The following is a 24,440-nucleotide window of genomic DNA, read 5'->3' as shown; positions in this document are numbered from 1 at the left end:
AAGGCGTACTATAAAAACCCACAGAAGAATTAGCTAATTAAATTAAGGGCTGGGATTCAAACCCGAGAACTTCCCGGGAGGCAAGGGCAGAGAGGGTGCCACCTGTCCAGAAGAGGGAACCCGCTCTAGAGACCAGGTCCTAGGTCCAAAGGTCGCTTCAGAAAACCCCCTTGACACCCGCGAGCCGTTTTATTTCATTCCGTGATTGGCCAGGTAAGCGCCTGGGGTCCGCCTCCTCCTCCTCCAGATTGGTCAGCAGTCCTCAGGCTCACGACACTCCTGCGCGCCCCGCCTGGTCTCCAGCTCCCGGGCCCAGCCTACGGCGAGCCGCTGCTTCTGGGGGGAGTGGGTCCCGCCCTCATGTGACGGCCCGGCAGGGAATTGGCGGCGGCGTGCAGCCATTTCCGGTTTCGGGGAGGTTGGAGGGGTGCGGAGCGGGACTTGGAGCTGCTGCCGCCTCGGTCGCCGCTTACGGATTCTGCCTTGCGCCTAGTGCTGCCGGGACGATGCGGACGGAGCCCGGAGGGTGCTGCTGCCGTCGCCCGGTGCGGGCGAAAGACTGCGTGGCGAACGGGGAGGTGCGCAACGGGTACGTGAGGAGCAGCGCCGCTACTGCCGCAGCCGCTGCCAGCCAGGTACTGTGGGACCAGGCGGCCGGGCCGGGCTGGGGGCGGTGGGCCGGGACCCCGCGGGCTGGCGCCCTTGCGGAGGGGCGGCGGGGCCGGGCGGGGTCGCGGTGACTGTCTGCGGGGCCGGGCGCGGCTCAGGTGTGCTGGCGGCAGTGTCCGGGCACTGACTGGGCCTGCCCCCGGCCGGAAGGCTCAAGGGCGGCGCTGGGGCTCGCCCGTCTCTCCGCGCCTGAGGTTTTCCTCTCCTCCCGCCGGAGGTTGGGCTCTACTTCCTCTACCCGATCCCGCCAGAAGTGGGGCTGCCCCCAGGAGAGGCAGGGAGTGCCCCCCTCGGACCCCAGGAGGATTCCCCCGAGGCTCCCTCCTATGGCCTTCGGGTGGTTGCTTCCTCCTAGAGCTCTGAAGCCCTCCAGGGAAAACCACATTTAGGATCCTCAGGAGGCAAAGCAAGTTAGGAGGTGGTACCAGGCGGAAACACACCCAGTCTTTTCCTACCCCGTACCTACCCCCGTCTACAAGTAAGGCCTTGGACCACAAGTCTGGCAGTGAACCCGGTCCAGAGCCTAAAAAGCGTTATGGTCTTGGCCCGAGGTGAGACCCCATCTCGGGCTCCAGGTTGAGTTAGGTGGTCCTGCTGACCCCTTGAGCAAGAGTGCTATCTCACAAGGGGATGGTTTAGCCTGGTGGTGACTTGTGATGAGTCTGTACTAATTCACCAAGGCTGAATCACCAACTCAGTCCAGGCAGTTCTGAAATATTTTGAAAAGTTCTGAATTCAAGGCAGTAATTATTATCAAGCTTCACGTTCTCTGGACTGACAGCTATTCTGCTGAAATGTATTTTTAACGATGAGTTGGTTTAAAAGATGCAAGGTCAGTGTTGGTGGAAGAGAGTGTTGAGATGTCTGCAGTTGACTTTGGTACTTATAAATCTCTTTAAGAAATTAAGGAGATCATTTTTTTTTCACAAATAATCCGTTCCCCACGGCAGGAAATGTGACTGTTGTAATTTGGCATTACCATAAATATCTGGCAGCCTTCTCCCCCCAGTCAGTAGATAGGAGAGATAGGCCTGTTACTGTTTGGTGTGAAACAGAAAATAAAGCATTTCTCCTGGTCAGGTTGAGATATTAAGACCACAAGAGTTGGGGGGAAATACATAAAAGAGACTTGACCTCCCCTGAAGTTGTAAGGTGTAAGGCAACATAATATACAGATTCAAAAAATCTGTTTTCATTTTTGAAGAAATAATTGTGTGAGACAGGAAGTGATAAGAATCAGCTTATTGTAAGCCATGGAAAAAGTTGTTTTCCCAGCAGTGTAAATGGCTAATAAGACAAAATTGTTGTGGTATAAATTGTAAAAGGGAAACCTAATGGTGGGAGTTAGAAAATACATTGCAGGCCAATGAGTGCGTTGTGATTTTTAAGAGGGAGAAGGAAATCAAGAGCAAGGTGTCCACACGATAGAGGTGCTTTGTGTTTAAGTGCTCTTTTCACTTAACACACTTATGTTCTGAGTTAGTAGTAAATCAGATTTCTCCCTCCCATAATCCTGAACAGTTTAGCATGGGTGGGCATGACATTTCTTCAGAGATTGCTGACTGATAAGATGAAGAAATATCAAGTTGCTAACATGAAATTTAAAAATCTGTATAACTGGAAAAGCTGCCTGTCTTTTTCTAATATATTTTAGTGAAATTTTTCACTCAAGGCACAATGGTGGCATTTGGAAGAATGGTCTGGTGGAATGCCCTAAAGAATGTTTAGGGCTGCAGTATCTCTTCTAGAAAACAATTTCTCAGGAGTCTTTTTAAAACAAAGACTTTAGGTATGTTGCTTTTACACTAATAGGAGGACTATTGTCTGTGGGGTGTTTTATTTCCCCGTTTCTTTTTCCTTAAGCAAAAGAAACTTCATGAGAGCAAGAGTATCTTTAAAATATTTTTTAAAGTTGTTTTTGTTTCGATTAAAGTAATGTGCTAGTGCTCCAAGCCCTGTGTATTTTTCCCCAGTTTCTGGGGGAAGTGCTGCCAATTATGCCGTAAAAATACACATAAGATGTCCAGTGCACAGGTGTGTGTCTTGCCTTTACTAAAATAGAGTGTAACAGGGTTTTTAAAAAAAATATAAACTTATTTATTTTTGGCTGCGTTGGGCTTTGGTTGCTGCACACAAGATTTCTCTAGTTGCTGCACACAAGATTTCTCTAGTTGGGGCTACTCTTTGTTGCCATGCGCAGGCTTCTCATTGCGGTGGCTTCTCTTGTTGTGGAGCACCAGCTCTAGGCGCGCGGGCTTCAGTAGTTGTGGCACGTGGACTCAGTAGTTGTGGCTTGTGGGCTCTAGAGCACAGTCTCAGTAGTTGTGGCGCATGGGCTTAGTTGCTCCGTGGCATGTGGGATCTTCCCGGACCCATGTCCCCTGAACTGGCAGGCAGATTCTTAACCACTGTGCCACCAGGGAAGCCCTGTAACAGGGTTTTTAAACCCAGGACATAAGTTCATTTCCTCACATATTCCACCATTTGTCTTTTAACGAACAGAAGAGAAGTTAGAAACTTCTAAGATCCCTCTACCCTCTCAGGAGTCTGTATATGCTTGCCTCTTTGTTGGATTTGGGTTTGGAGTTTGAGTAAATAGCTCCTGTGGTAGAAAGGACGTTATGAAACAATCAGACGTTACTGTTTGGTTTTGTTTTCTGGGTGTTTTTTTTTCCAAAATTTTTTTGTGTGTGTGGTAAAATACACATAACATAAAATTTACCATCTTAACCATTTTTAAGTGTACAATTCAGTGGAATTAAATACACTCATAATGTTATGCAGCCATCACCACCATCCATCTCCATAACTCTTTTCATCATGTAAAACTGAAACTCTGTACCCGTTAAACAGTATCTCTGCATTCTCCCCTCCTCCCAGTCCCTGGCAACCACCATTCTGCTTTCTGTCTCTAGGAGTTTGACTACCATAAGTACCTCGTATAAGTAAAAGTACTTGTCTTTTTGTGACTGACTTTATTTCCTTTATCATAACATCCTCATGGTTCATGCATGTTGTAGCATGTATCAGAATTTACTTCCTTTTTAAGGCTGAATAATATTCCATTGTATGTATATACCACATTTTGCTTAGCCATTCATGTGTCAGTGTACACTCAGGTTGCTTCCATGTTTCAGTTGTTGTGAATAATGACACTGTCAACATGCATGTACAAATATCTCTTAGACCATGAATTCTTTTTTTTTTTATTTTTGCGCTACGCGGGCCTCTCACTGTTGTGGCCTCTCCCGTTGCGGAGCACAGGCTCCAGACGCGCAGGCTCAGCGGCCATGGCTCACGGGCCCAGCCGCTCCGCGGCATGTGGGATCTTCCCAGACCGGGGCACGAACCCGTGTCCCCTGCATCGGCAGGCGGACTCTCAACCACTGCGCCACCAGGGAGGCCCTAGACCATGAATTCTTTTGGGTATATACCTAGCAGTGGAACTGCTGGATCATGTGGTAATTGTATTTTTAATTTTTTGAGGTAACACCGTACTGTTTACACAGTGGCTGCACCATTTTACATTTCCATCAGTAGTGCACAAGGGTTCCAATTTCTCCACAGTCTCACCAACAATTGTTCTGTTTTTTTTTTTTTTGATAGTAGCTGTGAGATTATAGGGACAAAAAATATATGTATATAACTTCCTTTGCTGCTGGCATAGAGCTCCTAAAACCTGTGTAGTTTCCTAAGTGATAAGAGCACTAGGAGCATCTTTTGTCCTAATGTTTCGTCTTTGACCTCCAGTTTCTGACACAGAGCTCCTACATCCCTTGACATTTCCTAGACAATAGAAACATCTTTAGTTTTAATGAGCTGACTCTTTGTGGGCTCCTGGATGGGGTCACCAGAAAGACCAAGCCATGAATAGAAGCTTGGAATTCTCAGCCCCACCCCACAATTCTCCAGAGAGGGGAGAGAGGCTGGAAATGGAGTTAATGATCAATCATGCCTGCATGATGAAGCCTCCATAAAAGTCCCCAAAGTACTGGGTTTAGAGAGCTTCTGGGCTGCTGACTACATGGAGATGCTGGGAGAGTGGCACAGCTGGAAGCTCTGTGACCCTCCCTACTTTCCCTGCCCTACATATCTCTTCCATCTGGGTGTTCATCTGGATCCTTTATAATAAACTGGTAAACAGTAAGTAAACAATTTCCCTGAGTTCTGTGAGCTGCTCTACGAAGAGAGAGTCCCAGGAACCTCTGGTTGGTCAGAAGCACAGGTGACAACCTGAAATTGAGATTGGCATCTGAAGTCGAGGTGGAGGCAGTCTTGTGGGACTGAGCCCTTACCTGTGGGATCTGCCGCTATCTCCAGGTAGATAGTGATAGAAGTAAGTTAAATTGTAGGACACCTACACTTGAAACTAACACCATGTTGTAAATTAACTATATACTTCAATTTTTAAAAAAAGGAAAAAACAATGTAGGACACCCAGCTGATGTCACAGTATTGCTTAGTGGTGTGTACTCCCCACCCCCCAAACATCTGGTCAGAAGTGTTAGCGGCAAGGTAGTGTGAGAGTAAAGGAGAGACATCGTAGGAGAATTAGGTTTTTTCTTTACGGTAGCCATCCTTATGGGTGTAGACATTACTGTTTTTTAATGATGACGGTAGATAGAGTTTTCACAAGGAAGAGAAACCGTAATTTTTCCTCCCTGCCATTCAGAGGAGTGAGAGAAGCGGGTCAGCCTTTTTTGAGGTAACAGGTAGCAATTAGTATTAAGGAAACTTAGAAAGAGAATTGGAAGCTTTGGCAGAATTAGAGCTGGAAGGAACCTTTAGGGGTTTATGTAATTCATTCCCTTTTCTATTTGTAGGACTTTATTAAAACTAATCTGGATAGATGATTCTATCCTATTTTTAAAGACCTCTAGAGGCTTTGCAGGAAATTTTCTCAGCAGCGATTTGGAGTATTCAGTGATCTTAATTACCAAGAGTTTATTACTGTGGATTTAACATTTGATTAAATAAATGCCATATTTTGGTTGCACCTGAAATATAATACAGTTGGTTCCTACTTTTAAAGCCCCTTGTTAACATTACTTTCTTTTGGTCTTCCATTTCTTTAAAGAACTTTTGAGATTTGTTCACACATTTAACCTTCCTTACTTAGCTAACAAATATGGAAGAAAAAAATTATCTGCCTTTGAGAGAGTTTGGACCTAAGATTCTTCCCTTTAGGAATAGTGGGTTTTTTTTTTTGCGGTATGCGGGCCTCTCACTGTTGTGGCCTCTCCCGTGGCGGAGCACAGGCTCCGGACGTGCAGGCTCAGCGGCCATGGCTCACGGGCCCAGCCGCTCTGCGGCATGTGGGATCCTCCCGGACCGGGGCACGAACCTGTGTCCCCTGCATCGGCAGGCGGACTCTCAACCACTGCGCCACCAGGGAAGCCCAGGAATAGTTTTAATGAGACATTAGAAGGATGATAGCCTTCTAGCTGCCAGAATAAATAAGATTCTTAAGGAGGAATTAGGGCACAAGTTATGTTCTTATTTAAATGATAAGAAAAGTAGAAAGAACAAAGTGCTGGTTTTGCTTCTTATACTTAGAAGAAGGCAAATGAATAACTAATGAGAGGTGGTTTACTAAGTAGCTACTAGGCTTTTGTTTCCACTGAGAGGAAACATTACCTGGGAAAAGGAGAAGTTAGTTATGCCACAGGAACTGGAGGAGTAGCTAGAATGGCCAGTATACCTGTTCAAGTTTTTCAGGGCCTGATGAGACATCCAAAGACCTCAAAGCTTTGCAAAAATAATGTTGTTAACTGTTTACAGCTTGTGGGACTAGATTTTTGTTTCAAATGCTTTTTGTTCCAAGGGGAAGAACATTTCAAGTCTTACTAGTTGGATGTGAAAGATTCCAGAGTCATTTGAGGTACTCAGGAATTCTCTTTAATAAAAATTCTTGGGAAATGAGACCCGTGTTTAATATATAAATCACTGTATTCTTAATATAGTATTTTAGAACTTGGATATTCAGGGAATGCAGACTTGCCCACTTTTTAAGGTTGGACTAGGTGCCCCAGAAACTTCATAGTGTTCTGAACGAGTAGTTAATTGGTTGAGATTCAATCAGATTCCATTTTTGAAAGAAAGAAGCAGTGTTTATTGGCAGAATAGGCAATTGAGAGGATGGGTAGAGGCTGTGTTTGCATTCTGAGTGGGTGTGCCTTATTTGGTTAAATACATGGTTTGTGGCCTCAAAAGCCAGTTGCCTTCTGAATAGCTTCTAAGAAGGCTTCAATAATATAATTTGTAATTTGTGACCCATTAAACCCATTAAGCAAGTAAGCCTTTTGCTCTTGACTAATTTAAGCTCAGAAAATTTATCTTAACATTTGTTGTCTTTAAGACTACCTTCAAAACCCATTGTGAAGGTTAAGGTGGCAATTTTTCCTTTTGTTTTAAAATAATTTTTGCTTCTGATTGTAGAAAAAATACATGTGTACTGTAAGACCCTAAAGGATTGAGATAACCCTTGTGTTGATGGCTCATTTTTGTTTGTTTTTATTATTATTATTTTTAAAAATATTTATTTATTTATTTGGCTACAGCAGGTCTTAGTTGCAGCACGCGGGATCTTTCATTGCTGCGCAAGGGCTCTTCGTTGCGGTGCAGGGGCTTCTCTCTAGTTGTGGTGAGCAGGCTCAGTAGATGCGGTGTGCGGGTTTAGTTGCCCCACTGCGTGTGGGATCTTAGTTCCCCGACCAGGGATCGAACCCGCGTCCCCTGCATTGGAAGGCAGATTCTTAACCAGTGGACCACCAGGGAAGTCCCAGCTTTCTGATGATTTCTAAGTACAGTGAAATATGCAGTTATACTGAGACTATGGGTGTGATCCAGCCTAACTCCAAATAATACATATTGAGGTCGGGGAAAATATTCAACAACTTTTATGACTTGGAAAGCTTTAGAAACTACCGTACAGATAAAGTACTGACCTGTCAAATGTGGTGGTTTTGAATTATTCTAAATAAGCCTCTTGCTGCCTAATAAGTAAGCCCCTTCAGCAAACATCTGAGGTTTTACTCTTTGAATTGTGCCTGGTATGCAATAGGAGCTCAGGAAATCTTAGTTGAAGGAATGAATGGGTGGTAGTTAAAGCCATGGGAATTGGTAAAGTAGATAGAAGAGGGCATTAAGCAAGAAGAGGAGACACGAAGGATGTAATATTGGGGAATCGATGTTCTTGCGAGAAGGCAAAGCACAGACACACACCACTGCTGCAGAAGGTTGATTGAGAAAGAACAAGTGTTGGCAAGTGGTGTGTGAAAGCCCAAGGAGATGGAGGGTGTTTCTTTTTTTTTTAGAGAAATTATGTATTTAATTATTTATTTATTATTTATTTTTGGCTGTGTTGGGTCTTCATTGCTGTGCACAGTAGTTGTGGCACACAGGCTCAGTAGTTGTGGCGCACAGGCTTAGCTGCTCCGCGGTATGTGGGGTCTTCCCGGACCAGGGCTCGAACCCGTCCGTATCCCTTGCATTGGCAGGCAGATTCTTAACCGTTACGCCACCAGGGAAGCCCGAGGGTGTTTCTTTAAGCAGTGGTAAGCAACATCTTGGTGGTCAGAAACCAAGAATAATAATAGTAATAGGTATCATTTACTGTGCCCAGGGCCTCTCCCAGCCTTTTAACCTATCTGACCTTCACAGGGCCCTTGGTAGGTGAATATTATCTCCATTTTACAAATAAGGCTGAATTCCAAATCATTTAAATAACTAGCCCAGTTAGGAAGTTAATAGAGCCTGGGTTGTATTCTTTGTCTTACTCTGTCATGTCACTGGATTTGGCAATTCAGAACTTACTGGTAATTTTTGAGGAGTTTAAATTAGATATTAGGGTGACAACAGATTTCATCTCTTGAGAGTTGATTATAGAGGCTGATCTTTTCTTGGAATTTTACTGAAATGTACTAGCCTCTCACTACTGCCTGCTACCCATACTAGAGGAAATAGTTTGGAGCTTTACGCCCATCACACAAGCTGTGCCACACTCTGAACATATATTTCCAGAAGCGTCTTCTTTTTCTTGGCAGGCAAATTTTGAAAAGTAGGGAGTCCACATTTTTTCTTGCAATCAGGATAAGTTCCCGAATTTTTGTGGGTAAGTATCTCATATGGAATGGACTAAGGAGTGCTTCCAAAGCCAGCTGTGAAACAAACCTATATTTTGACATTACCATATTCCTACTGAAAACTCAAAAATGCAGACCTCCAAGTATATATGCACTGCAGGAGTTCAGTCAGTGTCATCCTGTGCACTCTGGGCAGTGATGTTCTGCACAGGAGTTATTATTTTCACTTGCCACTCACAGGTCTGTAGCACTTTCCCATCTCTAGATAAGCATCAGGGTATGACAGGCGGATGTAATAGGAGATTTGCATACCAGTGCAGCTCTGCCACAAATTCCGCATCTTCTTCTGAGCTCTATTCCACCTCTAACATGTTCTAGGCCTGTTAACACCGTGCCCTGCACTCTGGCTTCGTAGTTGACACGAACTGGAAAGGCAACCCAGTTTGCATCAGTCTCCCTTCTCTGGGAATACTCCCTTATACCAGGGGTGGGTCCCTGGTGGTCACATCTGTGCAATATGACCGATTTCCTGGGTCATAACTGACTGGCACAGCGGTAGGTACCTATGCCAAAATGAACCCAACAACCCTCTCTCGTGGGGATTTAAAATTTCAGTGGGGAGAGTTTGCCCTTAAGTAGACTAGCACCTGTGTTACACTCTGTACAAGAGTTTATATACTTGAAAGTTCTAAATTTTTTAGTTTTAAAAACAAGTATTTCTTGAAAATTTGCATATTTTCAATAAGATTTAAAATGAACAGATGTAGTGTTTCTCTTGTAAAGTCAACATACTTTACATACTATTTTATATGAAAATATAGGAGTTGGAAAAATACCATACTTGCAGAACATTAAACCAACACATTAAAATATGAAGAAAATAAATTCAGTTGACCCTTGAGCAACTCAGGTCTGTACTGCACCAGTTCACTTCTATGCAGATATTATTCAATAGTAAATGCTACAGTACTGCACAGTCTGTGGTTGGTTGAATCTGTGGATGTGAAGGAACCTTGGATACGGAGAGCCAACTATAAATTATACTGGGATTAACTGCAGCATTGTTCAAGGGTCAGCTTTATCTCCTGAAATTCTATAACCTGGAGATAAATACTGTAACATTTTGATATATATCCTGCCATATATTTATATATGTGTGTGTGTATATATATACATATAAATGTGTGTATGTGTGTGTTTATATATATATATATATATATAAATGTGAGAGGGAGTGGGTTACAATTTTACATACAAGAGATTGTACTACATCTATTTTACAGTTTTTTTCTCTTAGTGTCATGAATATAATCTATCATCAGTCAGTAGAGACAAACATCATTTTTTTACAATGTATTTTTAAAAATATTATTTACCTATTTATTTGGCTTTGTTGGGTCTTCGTTGCGGCACGCGGGGTCTTCGTTGCGGCATGAGGGATCCTTCGTTGCAGCACAGGCTTCTCTCTAGTTGTGGTGCACGGGCTCCAGAGTGTGCGGGCTCTCTAGTTGCAGCACGCAAGCTCAGTAGTTGTGGCGTGGGCTTAGTTGCCCTGCGGCATGTGGGATCTTAGTTCCCCGACCAGGGATCGGACCGCGTCCCTTGCACTTGAAGGTGGATTTTTAACCACTGGACCACCAGGGAAGTCCCTACAATGTATTTTTTTTTTTTTTTAGTTGAATGAAAGATTCTGTAAATTCTGTAGTGCTTTACAATTTTCAGAAGTTTCACACAGGGGAATTCCCTGGCAGTCCAATGGCTAAGACTCCGTGCTTTCACTGCCAAGGGCTCGGGTTCAATTTTTGGTCCGGGAGCTAAGATCCTGCAAACTGTGTGGCATGGCCAAAAAAAGAAAAAATGTTTCACACACATGATTTCATGTAATCCCATAATAACCCTTCTTCCCCTTACCCCTGTATAGCCCCTCCCCCACAAACATCATTCTTTTAAAGGGTGCATAAATTCCATAGTACAGATACATAGCGTAATTTATTTAACCAATCCTCATGCATGATGTTTAGACTTTTCTCAGTATTTCTGATATATGAGCCCTTTGTACTTCTCTTAACACTTTTGGGTTTTTTTGTTAGGATAAATGCCTAGAAATGAGATTGCTCACCCAGAAGATGTGTGTGTTTGTGTGTGTGTGTGCGTGCATGTGTATAAAATCAGAATATCATTTTGTAAAATAAATTAAAGGAGGTTTAAAGATTACAATTTTTTTTCTGATTTCTAAAATGCAGTGAACCACCACTTAAGTGATCCAAACCGTATCTTTAAATGAATAAAACCACTATCTCAAAATATGTTACAGAGTCAGCTTGGGTTCCTAAAATTAACAGGTGAAAATGTGTTACAAGTGTCAGTTTCCTCAAATTGATCTTTAAGACAATGCAATTCCAGTTAAAATCCTACCCTCCAAGTGTTTTTTTCTTCTCTTTTTCTCCCTCCCTCTCTCTTATTCTTTCTTGACAAATTGATTCTAAAAAGCATGTGCAAAAGCAAAGGGCCAAGAAGAGCCAAGGCAGTTTTGAAGAAAAATTAGTTGGGAGTAGTCATCTTTATTAGATGATAAGACTTGCCATAAAACTACAGTTATTTAGGCAGTAGATTTTGATCAGATGGTATATAAATGGAGCAGAATAGAAAATCCAGAAAGAGTACACTATGAATATGGAATTTGATAGATAAGGGTGGTGGCATTTCAAATCAGTGGGGAATGGATTGCCTTTTTATTAAGTGGTGCTGAGACAAGTAGTATGGAAAAAAAAATAGATCCCAACTTCACACCACTCTGTAAAATCAATCCTAGGTTGTTAGATATTCATATGTGAACATCAAAAAATATAAAGCTCTAGCATATAAAAGAAAATGTTTATGACCTTAGCATATAGAGTGATTACCCTGGTGTCATCAAAGCACAACTTTTGCACACAGTAGCATCAAAAAGAATTAAGTGATTAGAAAAAATGCAACAGAAAAAGTGCAAGACTTGTACACTGAAAACTACAAAACATTTTGAAAGAAATCAAAAAAGATTTAAATAAATGCAAAGACATCCGATGTTCAGGGATTGAAAGGCTTAATATTAAGATTGATCTGCAAATTCAGTGCAACTCATTGAAATCCCACCTGGTTTTTTTGGTGATATTTACAAGCTGATCCTAAAATTCATATGAAAATGTAAGGGACCCAGAATAGACCAAGTCTTGAAAAAGAAGAACAAAGTTGGAGATCAGTGGAATATAATTGAGAGTCCAGAAATAAACCCTTACATTTATGGTCAGTTGATTTTTTTTTACAAGAGTAGATAATTCAAGGGGGGGAAAGAATGACCTTTTTAAAAAAATGGTGTCGGGGGAACTGGACGTCCACATGTAAAAGGACTAGCTTGGATCCCTGCCTTATACCATGTACAGAAAAATTACTCGAAATGGATCAAAGACCTAAATATAAGAGTTACAGCTATAAAATTCTTAGGAAAAAACATAGGTATAAACCTTTGTAGACTTTGATCAGGCAGTGGTTTTTTGGGTATGACTCCAAAAGTATAAGCAACCAAAGAAAAAGTAGATAAATTGTACTAGATCAAAATTACAAGCTTGTATTTCAAAGGACACCATGAAGAAAGTGAAATGACAATCCACAGAATGAGAGAAAATATTTGAAAATCATATAGCAGATAAGAGACTTGTTATCTCGAATGTATAAAGCACTCTTATAACTCAACAATAAAAAGACAACCCAAGGAAGTTCCCTGTCGATCCAGTGGTTAGGACTTGGTGCTTTCACTTCCGTGGCCTCAGTTCAATGCCTGGTCGGGGAACTAAGGTCCCACAAGCCGCCATGCAGCACGGCCAAAACAGAAAAAGACAACCCAGTGTTAAAATGGACAGAAGACTGTGATAGAAGTATCTGTTGGAGACCTGTGCTGTACATGCTAAAGGATAATATCTTTATCGCCTCCTGTACAATTGTGGCTTTGTATGTAGGCAAAGGAAGCAGGTTATTTCCAGGGCAGCTAAGTTAATTAGTGTTAATTCTGGTTTCCTAAAAACAGACATTTTTTTAGCAGGGGAAACGAAACTCTTATAACCATTTATCTCAATCCATGTATAGCTGATAATACGAATAGCAAAAATAGCTAATTATATGAAATAGCAAAAATGAGCACGAAGGTTGAGTTTAAAGTTAAATTCTAATTTTAAGCCACTGATAATTTTAAAACAATCAGATTAAGTTGTATTATCTCTGAAGTAATTAAAAGAAAATTTGATTCATAGAAAATCTCAGGAATATGACTAAGAAATGGTAACAGATGGAAAATGTAGAGACTTAGATTCTCGTCCTGACTTTGAATCTAACTTTCTTGTGACTGGACAAATAGCTTAAATTTTCCTTGGTTTTGTCATCAGTAATGTGAAGAAGAAAAGTGAGACAACTTGAGAATTGCTTGTAATAGAAATACTTCTCACTTTGTGTGCATTTTTCGTCCTCTGCATTTATATATAAATCCCTTTAGACAGTATCCCTTAAAATAGTTTCTTTATTCTTTTATCTCAACAATCATGTTGATATTTGCATGCTTTTTCTCTTAAAAAATGCATAATTCGGGCTTCCCTGGTGGCGCAGTGGTTGAGAATCTGCCTGCCAATGCAGGGGACACGGGTTCGAGCCCTGGTCTGGGGAGATTCCACATGCCGCGGAGCAACTGGGCCCGTGAGCCACAATTACTGAGCTTACGCATCTGGAGCCTGTGCTCCGCAACAAGAGAGGCCGCGATAGTGAGAGGCCTGTGCACCGCGATGAAGAGTGGACCCCGCTTGCCACAACTAGAGAAAGCCCTCGCACAGAACGAAGACTCAACACAACCATAAATAAATAAATACATAAAGCAAACTTGTCAACAAGTAAAAATAAATAAACACTATTATATTTAAGGGCAGTCTCTTCCTTAAAAAAAAAAAAGCATAATTCTTAAAGACTTGAAAAAGGACTATCTCTTATTTGTATGGTCAGATACCTTGTATGGATCTTGACATGTAGATGGAAATGAAATATTTGTTGAATGAGTGAAAAGAATGTTGATCTTTGCATGCTTTTTCTCTTAAAAATGCAGAATTCTTGAAGACTTGAAAAAGGACTATCTCTTATTTGTATGGTCAAATACCTTGTATGGATCTTGACATGTAGATGGAAATGAAATATTTGTTGAAGGAGTGAAAAGAATGAGATGATTATGATGATTTTGAGCTCTCTGGTAGAAAGGGGCTCTGGGTTCCTAGGGGAGTCTTTGATGTCTGAAAATTATTTTTGCAGTTTTAGAAATGTTAAAAAAAACTTTAACAGGAATCTACACTTCTGGGGACATGAAATTAAAGGGAGGGATCAAGGGGTGAGAGATTTCCCAAGACTAGCAGTACTGAAATATAAGGTGACTGTAGACTACTGTATACCGTGCCTTCTCTTTTTCAGTCATACTCCTGTTTTCTCTCCCAGCCTCCTGGGAAAGCAGGATTTTTTGATTGATTGCTGAACACTGTGAATAAAAAACCTTCAGAGGGCTTCCCTGGTGGCGCAGTGGTTGAGAGTCCGCCTGCCAATGCTGGGGATGCGGGTTCGTGCCCCGGTCCGGGAGGATCCCACGTGCCGCGGAGCGGCTGGGCCCGTGAGCCATGGCCGCTGAGCCTGCACGTCCGGAGCCTGTGCTCTGCAACAGGAGAGGCCACAGCAGTGAGAGGCCCGTGTACCGCATTAAAAAAAACAAAACAAAACACCTGCAGAGACTAAAGTCAGTGTTGTTTTTGCCTTTTGCTGTCTTAGATATGGCAAGGGCCTGAGCACCTCCATCTAACCAGGGATTGAGCTGGGTGGGCTGGGCTGAGTTTTTTTTTTTTTTTTTTTTTTTAATAAATTTATTTGTTTATTTTTGGCTGCGTTGTGTCTTCGTTGCTGTGCGCGGGCTTTTTCTAGTTGCGGCGAGTGGGGGCTACTCTTCATTGCGGTGCGGGGGCTTCTCATTGCAGTGGCTTCTCTTGTTGCGGAGCACGGGCTCTAGGCGTGCGGGCTTCAGTCGTTGTGGCACATGGGCTCAGTAGTTGTGGCGCACGGGCTTAATTGCTCCGTGGTATGTGTGATCTTCCCGGACCAGGAATCGAACCCGTGTCCCCTGCATTGGCAGGCGGATTCCTAACCACTGCATCACCAGGGAAGTCCTGGGCTGAGTTTTTAGGTAGATTCAGTTCACTCTAGTGAGTACAGCGTCTCAAGGATAAGATCCATTGTGTGTTTGTTGTAGGCCCCTCCCTCTGGTATGACTTTACCTCTTAAGCATTGTAAGACTGTGGTTGATTTCAAGTCACCTTTCTAGTCCATCTCCCCAGCTTCTCCAGCACTTAGTAAACGTCCTATGCAGAAAACTGGTCACTTATCTGGGACTCTTCATACTAACCTATATAGCTGTTATAGAGTCTGTTGGTTTTTCTTTCTCTTGGTAGAGTTTCTCTGCCTCTGGCAAGTCCGGTTATGATCAGTTCCTGTTCCAACTCTGCAAATACCACGAGGAGAGAAAATGACTAGCAATTTCAGCTCACTAAGGAAAGGCTTTTCCCTCTTTGGAATTTTAGGTCATCTTGTCCTCTTTGCATGGAAAACAGTTCTTCATTGTCTTTAAAACGACTTCTTGTTTGGAGTAATCTGTTTAGTTTTATGTAGTTTTTCTGTGAAAAGTGATGGCTTGCCTCTACATATTACCTCCAACTTGGAAGCAAAAGCCTCAGTATTGTTTTCTGATTTTTTTGTTTTTGTTGCTGTAAATGTGACATTTAAATAAACAAGATGGAAATGATTTCTCTTTGTGAAGTCTGGAGATAGACAGGTAGTCCTGGGCAGGTAGGTTATGAGGTATCTTCTTTGTTGTCTTGCAGTCTTTGAGGATGTCGTCTTCAGTTAGCATCTTCAACCACATCTATGTTCTGGGCCACAGGCAGAAGGAAAGAGAAGTGAGGGAAAGCAGTTGCTGTTTTAAAGGATGTAATCCAGCCCTGGTACTCATCATTTCTGTTCACTTCCTACTGGCCCAAATTCCTCACACGGTTCCCTTTTGCTGCAAGAGAGATTGGTAATGTGGACTGTAACTGGGTAGCCTTGTACCCAGCTAAAACTGAGAGAGTCTGTTACTAATGGGAACTTATGGAGAATATATACAAGGGGCGAGTTAACTGTCTCTTCCACAGTACGATATGAGGAAAAGCTCTAACTAGGGGCTTGTTTTTTTTTTCTTCCGGACAGTCAATTTTCCTAAAAATTTTTTTACATTTTATTTTATTTTTTTGGCTGCTTTGTATGGCTTCCAGGATCTTAGTTCCCCGACCAGGGATTGAACCCAGGCCCACGGCAGTGAAAGTGTGGAGTCCCAACCACTGAACCGCCAGGGAATTCCCTACATCTTAGTTTATTTCTTTGCAAATTAAAGGTGCATTGAAGGGGGTGGCGCAGTGGCTGAGAGTCCGCCTGCCGATGCAGGGGACACGGGTTCGTGCCCCGGTCTGGGAAGATCCCACATTGCTGCGGAGCGGCTGGGCCCGTGAGCCATGGCCGCTGGGCCTGTGCGTCCGGAGCCTGTGCTCCACAACGGGAGAGGCCACAACAGTGAGAGGCCCGTGTACCGCAAAAAAAAAAAAAGGAAAAAAAAAAAGGTGCATTGAAAAATAAACTAATGAAGAGAAATGAGAGGTCCAGAGCAGGGGTATCCCAGGCTGGGAGCAGGCAAGCCTGGCCACCATTGAGCCTAGCCCTTGTCCTGCCGCAGCCAGGTCAGGTTGGGAGATAACCGTCAGCCACTCTGTCAGTACGAAAGCCTGAGTGGTGTCCTGGCAGGAGAGACTAGCCACCTCTGCCTCTCTCCCCAGCAACCCCCAGCTTGGAGAGCAGTGTTTCCAGCAGGAGCTCAGAGTGAGATGCGGGCTGGCTTTGTGAGGTACTGCAAGTTGATGGCCAGGCTCCCTACAGAACCATCCAGTGTTGGGGCCTCTCCAGCTGGAAAGGAGGCTGATACCTCTCCCAGGTGTTAATACACTTTACAACCCTGTTCCCAAGCTCATTCATCTCTGATAATGTTCCTCTGTCCACCAAGCGATCACCAATCATTGCAGGAGAGAGAAAGAAGAGTGGAAGCAGAGCAAGAAAGCTAGTCAACCACCCTTAGTGACTCTTGAGTTGGCTATTGACTTCCAGGCCCTAGAAGACTGACCCCTTTTCTCTCTACTGTGTATGGTCTATACCCGACCCTTGTGCACCTGTATGTATGTTTATCCCTAATCGAGGAAGTTGTTGATCACACTGAGATGAATTAGCAGCCCCTCCCCCTGGGACCCCTACTCCTTCCCGCCTGCCCTTCTCTTCTTGGAGGCTGGTCCAAAGGGACACATAATATTGCGAGGGTCTGGGTGGCTCCAAATCCTCCAACACCAAATCATATACAATGAACTGAGAAACTACATTCATTACAACAGGATTAGTAGGAAAAGGAGGGTAAAGTGAGGGGATAGGGGCACCTTCCAGCAGCAGGACGTGACAGAGTGGTAGGGTACTTGAGCCCAGAAAAAAGTGTCTCCTTATACCTCCCCCTTCCTCCAAAGAGACTGAGGTCAGCTTACATGACTTATAAGATATGGAACTGTCCCAATTTCTCTGCTGTCCTGGGGTACTTTCTGGAAGCTGGCCTGGACCCTATGCTGTTTACCCACTTGCTATAGCTTGGTAGCTGCCAAATCTCCTTGTGCATATGACAGACAGGGTCCACGTTGGATTCTCCCCCGCTCAGGCTCTTGTCTTCCACTGGGAAGTGTTTGAACAGCATCTCCAGCTTGTCCTCTTATTTCACCATGATAAGCTTCAGGTACCGTCATCTCTGTGCTCTCAAACTATCCATGAGGCCTCGCACCTTCTTGGACAGCAGATTATCCAGAACTGGCAGAACGCTCCAGCCACTGGTGATCTGACTGAAGGAGGAGATGCCGAAGAGGCTCTGGACAACACCCTGCTGGACGCTTGTTCCCACGCAGAGGAAGAGGTTGAGCCCATTCTCCAGCAGATATTGGGTTGGCCAGAAAGTTCGTTCAGGTTTTTCCATAAGATGTTATGGAAAACGAACGAACTTTTTGGCCAACCCAATATATATCCCCATTGTTAAGATGCTCTTCAGATGCTCGAACTGCCTGTGGTTCAGTGGTATTCTCAATGGGGAGACTTGGTTAATGGTAGGAGCTGAGGATAGAAGAAGACGTTGGTCTCAGCCATGTCCGTGGAGGTAACTAGCTGTTGGATACAGGCACGGTCATCAGTAGTGACTTCAGCTCCAGGCTGCAGGACGTCACTCTTCAACAAAGGGTTCAGGTAAACTGGGAGTAGCTTCATGCACTCAAGAAGGATCACCTGTCCCACAGAGCAGGGGCTGGCACAGTTCTTTCTGTAACAGGCCAAGATCTGAGCACACTGAGTGATGGGAGTGTCACAAATAATATTCACAGGGCTGTTCAGGAGGTCCCGGTATGCAAACTTGGCCATGTAGTTGATGAGCACGTCAGTCTCACAGTTTCAGTACAGATCAGCCAGCTGGATGCAGCAGTTGAGGGCCAGGTTGTGGATGCGGAGCCATCGCTGCCCTGCGCAGCTGGTGTAGAGCAGGGCACACTGCAGGAGGGCTCCACTCTCTTCACTGAGCCGATCGTCATGCTTGAACTCCACAGTCACCGTCTCGTCCCCATCCAGCCCAGCCAGCTCCACATCTTTTGTGTTGCTCATGTAGAAAGCCCCAAAGAAATCTACAGCATGGACACCAGTGCTTGTCGGGACCCTCTTTACAGCATCAAAGCCAGTGACCTTGTGTACATTCTGACCCAGGTCACTAAGGAACCATTCCTGGTCATTCTCCACCTGAAAGCAAGCATATTTATAGACAGAGCCACCACTTAGCTGGGGTAAAACAGAGAGCATGGCCACTTCCACATACTGGCTGGGGAAGAGGAAGAGGTCTACACAGCAGCCTTGGGCCACACACTCTTTGGCCAGTGTCTGATGGGCACCTGTCTGAGGCTGTAACAGAGTCTCCTCCTTGTCTGTGTTGATCAACTTCCTGTCGTCTCTGTTCTTCAGTTTCCCTGGCACCTCTGCGATGGGCAGGGAGGTGTGGAACAGAAATAGCTTCCCTGCACACTCAGCAGCCTTCAGAGCCTCCACGCCAGCCTGGATAACAGGAGCAAATACTGTCTCCGTCTCCCTTGTGTCTGCAAACGTTTCTGGAATCTGATCCAGTAAGCCGGTGATGACTGCCCGAGACTCATTGACGTTGACCAGGAAGCCATCCAGCAGTGGCACAAACATGTCGCCCACATCAGATACAACCATCACCTGTGGCTGGGCCAGTGAGCTCTTCACACTGTAGAAGCAGAGTACCTTACTATAGGTGACAAAGCCAACGTGGATTGCTGACTTTTCTGCCCTGCCCTCCCGAGGCAGAAAGTCTAACAGTGACTTGAGCTCCTCACAGAGGAGCCTAACAAGACCACTCCTGATGCCATTGTAGGAGACATCCCTCACGAAGATAAGGCAGGAGGGCTGGGGAACTTACTGTTCTTGCAGTGATCTACAGTGGCCAAGAATTCACAAGAGCCCAGGGATAGCTCAGGACGGTCATAAGCATCCACACATTTGCCAGTATGATCTGGATGTTGAAAATACGGGGCGGGGAGGGAACATCATTGATACAGCTGCAAAAGCAGCACTGGAGACGCCTCCCTCCCTCAATGAACTGCATGAAGGGGCACACATATGCTTTGCAGCGACTGCAGCGCGAAGGGCCAGGTTCCCCGTGGTCAGCGATATATGGTGAAGCCTCCTCTGGGGGCAGGCTTGCCAGCAGCTTGATGACAGCTGCCAGGGGCTCCTGAGCCTGCTAGACACGTCAGATGTGCAAGGGATATTATAGGATGTGCATCAGATATATTGGGGACTTGCATTCCCTTGATCTTTCACCAGGAAGTTGGTGTTGACTAAGGGTGGCACCTGGCCCCATACACCAGTAACCAGTGGCTCTGAACCCTGGTTGTTCCTGTCATCCTCAATAACCTGAATAGGGCTCGGGGTGGCATCAGGGTACAGGCGCTTAGGAGGCAATAGTTGAGGTGTCCCTGGCTGGCTGCCCCAAGTGTCTGCTCCTGGGTAAGGACTTCCATAATTGAGCTGAGGGCCCTGGGCTGGTCCAAAGGAACCATTTTGTTGCAGCTGGTAGCCTGGCTGCTGGGAGGAGTGCATAGGTGGTGGTGGTCCTGGGAGCCCAGTCATTTGGGTGCCAGAGGGCAGAGCTTGAGGAGGTGAGGACACATGGTTGGGCTCGCTCCCTGGGGGCCCCCCAAAACTCTGTCCAGGCAGGAGTGGACCAGTCATCGAAGGCATTCAAGGACCCCCTGAAGTTGAGGGTATGAAGCTGGAGGCCTGTGGTGGGACAGATTGCTGGGAAGGCTGGGCTCCAGGATGACCCTGGGCCTGGCTAAGGGGAGGAGCCTGGCCCTGAGGGTAGGAGCCATGCAGACTGGTGTTAGGCAAGGCAAGTGATGTTGGTGGACCATAGCCTAGACCCGGAGTGGGAGGTGCTGGGGCCACAGCATCACTGATCTGGCATTCTGGCCAGCTGAGCAGTCACCTGTGTACTTGTCAGGGGAGGGCCATAGGGCTGAAGCACAGCTGGCTGGCTGACCACGGGAGCCAGTGGGACTAACCCAAATGGCTGAGACCCAGGGAGCCTCTGCATCTGAACAGTGGAACTTGGCCCATTCTGTACCTCTCCTTGGCCAAACTGGCCATATGCTGTCTGGCCACAAGGGCCCTGTGCCGTTGAGGCTGGAGGTGGCCCTGGAGAAGGTGGGATTCTTGAAACACCTGGGGGAGGGGTTTGCCCATAGCCTGGCACTGGGCCACTGGAGGCTCCACAGGGGGTGGGGCTGTGGGTCCTGGTTGCCCACCACAGCCAGATTGATGACACCCTGGGTGGACAGGCTGAGGCTCCCCAAATGGCAGCACAGGTGGGGCTGACTGACTTGGTTTCACCCCGCTCCAGATCCAGGTTCGACTTCATTCCTAATGTCAAGGCTCCCAGGCTCCACTTCCAGTTCCCTTAAAATCTTGTATTAAGGCTTCCCTGGTGGCGCAGTGGTTGAGGGTCCGCCTGCCGATGCAGGGGACACGGGTTCGTGCCCCGGTCCGGGAAGATCCCACATGCCGCGGAGCGGCTGGGCCCGTGAGCCATGGCCGCTGAGCCTGTGCGTCCGGAGCCTGTGCTCCGCAATGGGAGAGGCCACAACAGTGAGAGGCCCGCGTACCGCAAAAAAAAAAAAAAAAATCTTGTATTAAATAGTCTATTACTTGCCCTTTAGTTTGTGATTTTTCTACTGTGAAAAGTTAGTCTTGTTTAACGGTTATGAGCGTGTTCTCTGTAGTTAGATGAACTTAGCAGACAGATACTGTCTGAATTTTGATTTGAGGCCTTTTATTGCCCTTTTAAAAAAAATAGTAGTTCTGACTTTTTTTCTCTTTTGGCTCTATCTTCATGGGTATTATTGAGAACCTGGGAAGAGGTTAGTTATAGTGGGCAATTAGAATCTGATGTCCCTTAATATAGGGAAGTAAGTACTTAGGATTTTGAACCAGGTATCCCTTATCCTAGATAAGGCAGTCAACAATATTCCAAATGCACAAAATTGACAAAGTGGGGAACCATTTTTTAAAATTTGCTAAAGACGTAAAAGTTTGCAGGCTATGCCAACATATAAAAACCTGTTCAGTAAGTGCAGAAAAGAAGTTCTAAGAATTTTAACATAGAGTCTGTATCTGTTAAATTTCTTTCAGTTGATAGCAACTGACTCTAGCTAAATAAAAAGGTGATTTGTTGCAAGGATGATAGGTATACAACAAAAGAAAAGGAAAAAGTAGGGAGGAATTGATGAACAACTCAGAAAAGGTAAAATGGCAGGAAATAACACAGCGCTTGACACCTTGGCAACAGGAGTTTATGGACCGTTTCTCCAGGACGTTGGCAGTCCAGTGTCCTTCAGACTCCTTCCCCACTGAAATTTTAAATCCCCACGAGAGAGGGTTGTTGGGTTCATTTTGGCATAGGCGCCTACTGCTGTGCCAGTCAGTTAGGACCCAGGAAATCGGTCATATTGCACAGATGTGACCACCAGGGACCCACCCCTGATATAAGGGAGTATTCCCAGAGAAGGGAGACTGATGCAAACTGGGTTGCCTTTCCAGTTCGTGTCAACTACAAAGCCAGAGTGGAGGGCACAGTGTTAACAGGCTTAGAACATGTTAGAGGTGGAATAGAGCTCAGAAGAAGATGCGGAATTTGTGGCAGAGCTGCACTGGTACGCAAATCTATTACATCCGTCTGTCATACCTTGATGCTTATCTAGAGATAGGGAAGTGCTACAGACCTGTGAGTGGCAAGTGAAAATAATAACTCCTGTGCAGAACATCACTGCCCAGAGTGCACAGGATGACACTGACTGAAATCCTGCAGTGCATATATACTTGGAGGTCTGCGTTTTTGACTTTTCAATAGGAATATGGTAATGTCAAAATATAGGTTTGTTTCACAGCTGGCTTTGGAAGCACTCCTTAGTCCATTCCATATGAGTTACTTACCAACAGAAATTCGGGAACTTACCCTGATTGCAAGATAAAATGTGGACTCCCTACTTTTCAAAATTTGCCTGCCAAGAAAAAGAAGATGCTTCTCGAAATATATGTTCAGAGTGTGGCAAAGCTTGTGTGATGGGCATAAAACTCCAAACTATTTTCTCTAGTGTGTGTGGTAGGCAGTAATGAGAGGCTAGTATATTTTCAGTAAAATTCCAGTAAAGAACCATTTCAGCAGAACTTATTTTAAGGAACAACACAGTGTATCACTGGAAATGAATAGGGTTCATTTAAAGGAAAAGACATAACAGTCCTTTGATTGCTGATGCATAATGGGTGGTTCATATTGGACATTAATTTTTTAAATAATGTCCCAAGCTATCTACCAGGTGGGCAGGTTCTGTTGTGATAGGCAGGTTCTGTTTATTACAATAGTAATAAAAGGAAACGTTATATTTTTTCTTCGTTTTTTTTTGTTGTTGTTGTTTTTTGTTTTTGGCGACTCCACGCAGCTTGCAGGATCTTAGTTCCTCAACCAGGGATCAAACCCATGCCCTTGGCAGTGAAAGCTCGGTGTCTAACCACTGGACTGCCAGGGAATTCCCAAAAGGAAACATTATTGAGTACTTATTATTTGTTAGCACTTAATAAATACTATCCTGAGTCCTAGTTGTGCAGTGAACAAAATAAGCCTGGTGCTTTCCCTTGTAGCATATTATACGTGTATAAGATGGTAATACCATTATTTTTATTTGAATCATGTCAGAGATAGCATTTAGCATCTGCATTTGAAGATCAAGTAATTTTCTTTTCTCTGAGTTCTAAGACTTTTTCACCTATCAGAAGTGTGCATGTTAGTTGGTCTGTTCATTCTGACTCTGTGAATGATCATAGTGAACTGTGCTTTGAGGCCACATTGTAAAAGTTACTTCATAGTTGAATCTCAGTTCCTTAAAATGCATTTAATTTTATTAAATGAGGCTATGATAGAATCACACAATATTTAAAAGCAAACCAATGATTTAACTTTCTCCTTCCTGGTCAGTCCAACCAACTGTACAAATTTACTTGGTCTTGCTGGTTTGGGTGTGTCTGAAGTAAAGGTGGATCTCTTTTTAAAGAGATCCACCCACAGCATTCCTGGCATATAAATCTGCCACACATTTTTTAGAGACTTAGGAGCTCTGAAAATTGCCTTACTTTTTACTAGTATGTTCAGTTGAGAGAAAATAGTGTAAACAATTTCAGAGTTACAGTGAGTTGGGTACTGGTGTGTTCTTATGGCAAAATATTTTTAGATATAGTTTTTTAAAAAGATAATCAGGGGCTTCCCTGGAGGCGCAGTGGTTAAGAATCCGCCTGCCAGTGCAGGGGACATGGGTTTGAGCCCTGGTCCGGGAAAATCCCACATGCCACAGAGCAGCTAAGCCCACGCGGCATAACTACTGAGCCTGCACTCTAGAACCTGTGAGCCACAACTACTGAGCCCACGTGCCACAGCTACTGAAGCCCGCATGCCTAGAGCCCACGCTCGGCAGCAAGAGAAGCCACTGCAATGAGAAGGCCACATACCGCAGGGAAGACCCAATGCAGCCAAAAATAAATAAATAAAATAAATAAATTTATTAAAAAACAAGATAATCAGAATGTTATTTTTCTTGTGTTTTAAGTGCTCTTGATTTTGCTTTTTCCAGCTTAATTGCTTGCTTACATATTATTACTAATTTTTAAACAATTTTCTATCTTCAGATATTGGTTCATTTTTAGCTATTCTGTCCTAAACACATTACAACTTTGCTCCTGCATGAAAGTTTAAGCAGTAAATGTTAGCACAAAATTCCACCACTGGGGAAGAGATTGATGAAGACCTAAGCCAGTTTTATGAATAGTTTTCAGAGGTTCTTTAGGCCATCAAATTGAATCATTACCAACAGATTTCATGTATCATGCCTATCCAAATGTCTTTCCTTTGTCAAATACAGTAATTTG

General features: G+C 44.3%; 1 protein-coding gene and 1 pseudogene across 2 annotated transcripts in view; one reads left to right on the top strand and one right to left on the bottom strand.

The window, feature by feature from the left end:
* Positions 1-377: 377 nt before the first annotated feature.
* Positions 378-24,440, top strand: part of SPTLC2 (serine palmitoyltransferase long chain base subunit 2) — a 110,848-nt gene continuing 86,785 nt past the window's right edge. Inside the window, exon 1 of the mRNA XM_082618961.1 lies at positions 378-635. Coding sequence (XP_082475087.1) covers positions 507-635 — 129 coding nt within the window. The 5' untranslated portion in view covers positions 378-506. The remainder of the gene's footprint in view (positions 636-24,440) is intronic.
* Positions 15,843-23,304, bottom strand: LOC309802278 (protein transport protein Sec24C-like; annotated as a pseudogene). Its single transcript has 3 exons — positions 23,288-23,304; positions 17,924-20,862; positions 15,843-17,838 (listed from the first exon to the last, which is right to left on the bottom strand). The product of its transcript is annotated as a protein transport protein Sec24C-like (transcript).

Source organism: Mesoplodon mirus, assembly GCF_964341445.2.
Source record: "Mesoplodon mirus genome assembly, chromosome: 4".
In the NCBI taxonomy this organism is placed as follows: Eukaryota; Metazoa; Chordata; class Mammalia; order Artiodactyla; family Ziphiidae; genus Mesoplodon; species Mesoplodon mirus.
This window is presented reverse-complemented; position numbering and strand designations above follow the sequence as displayed.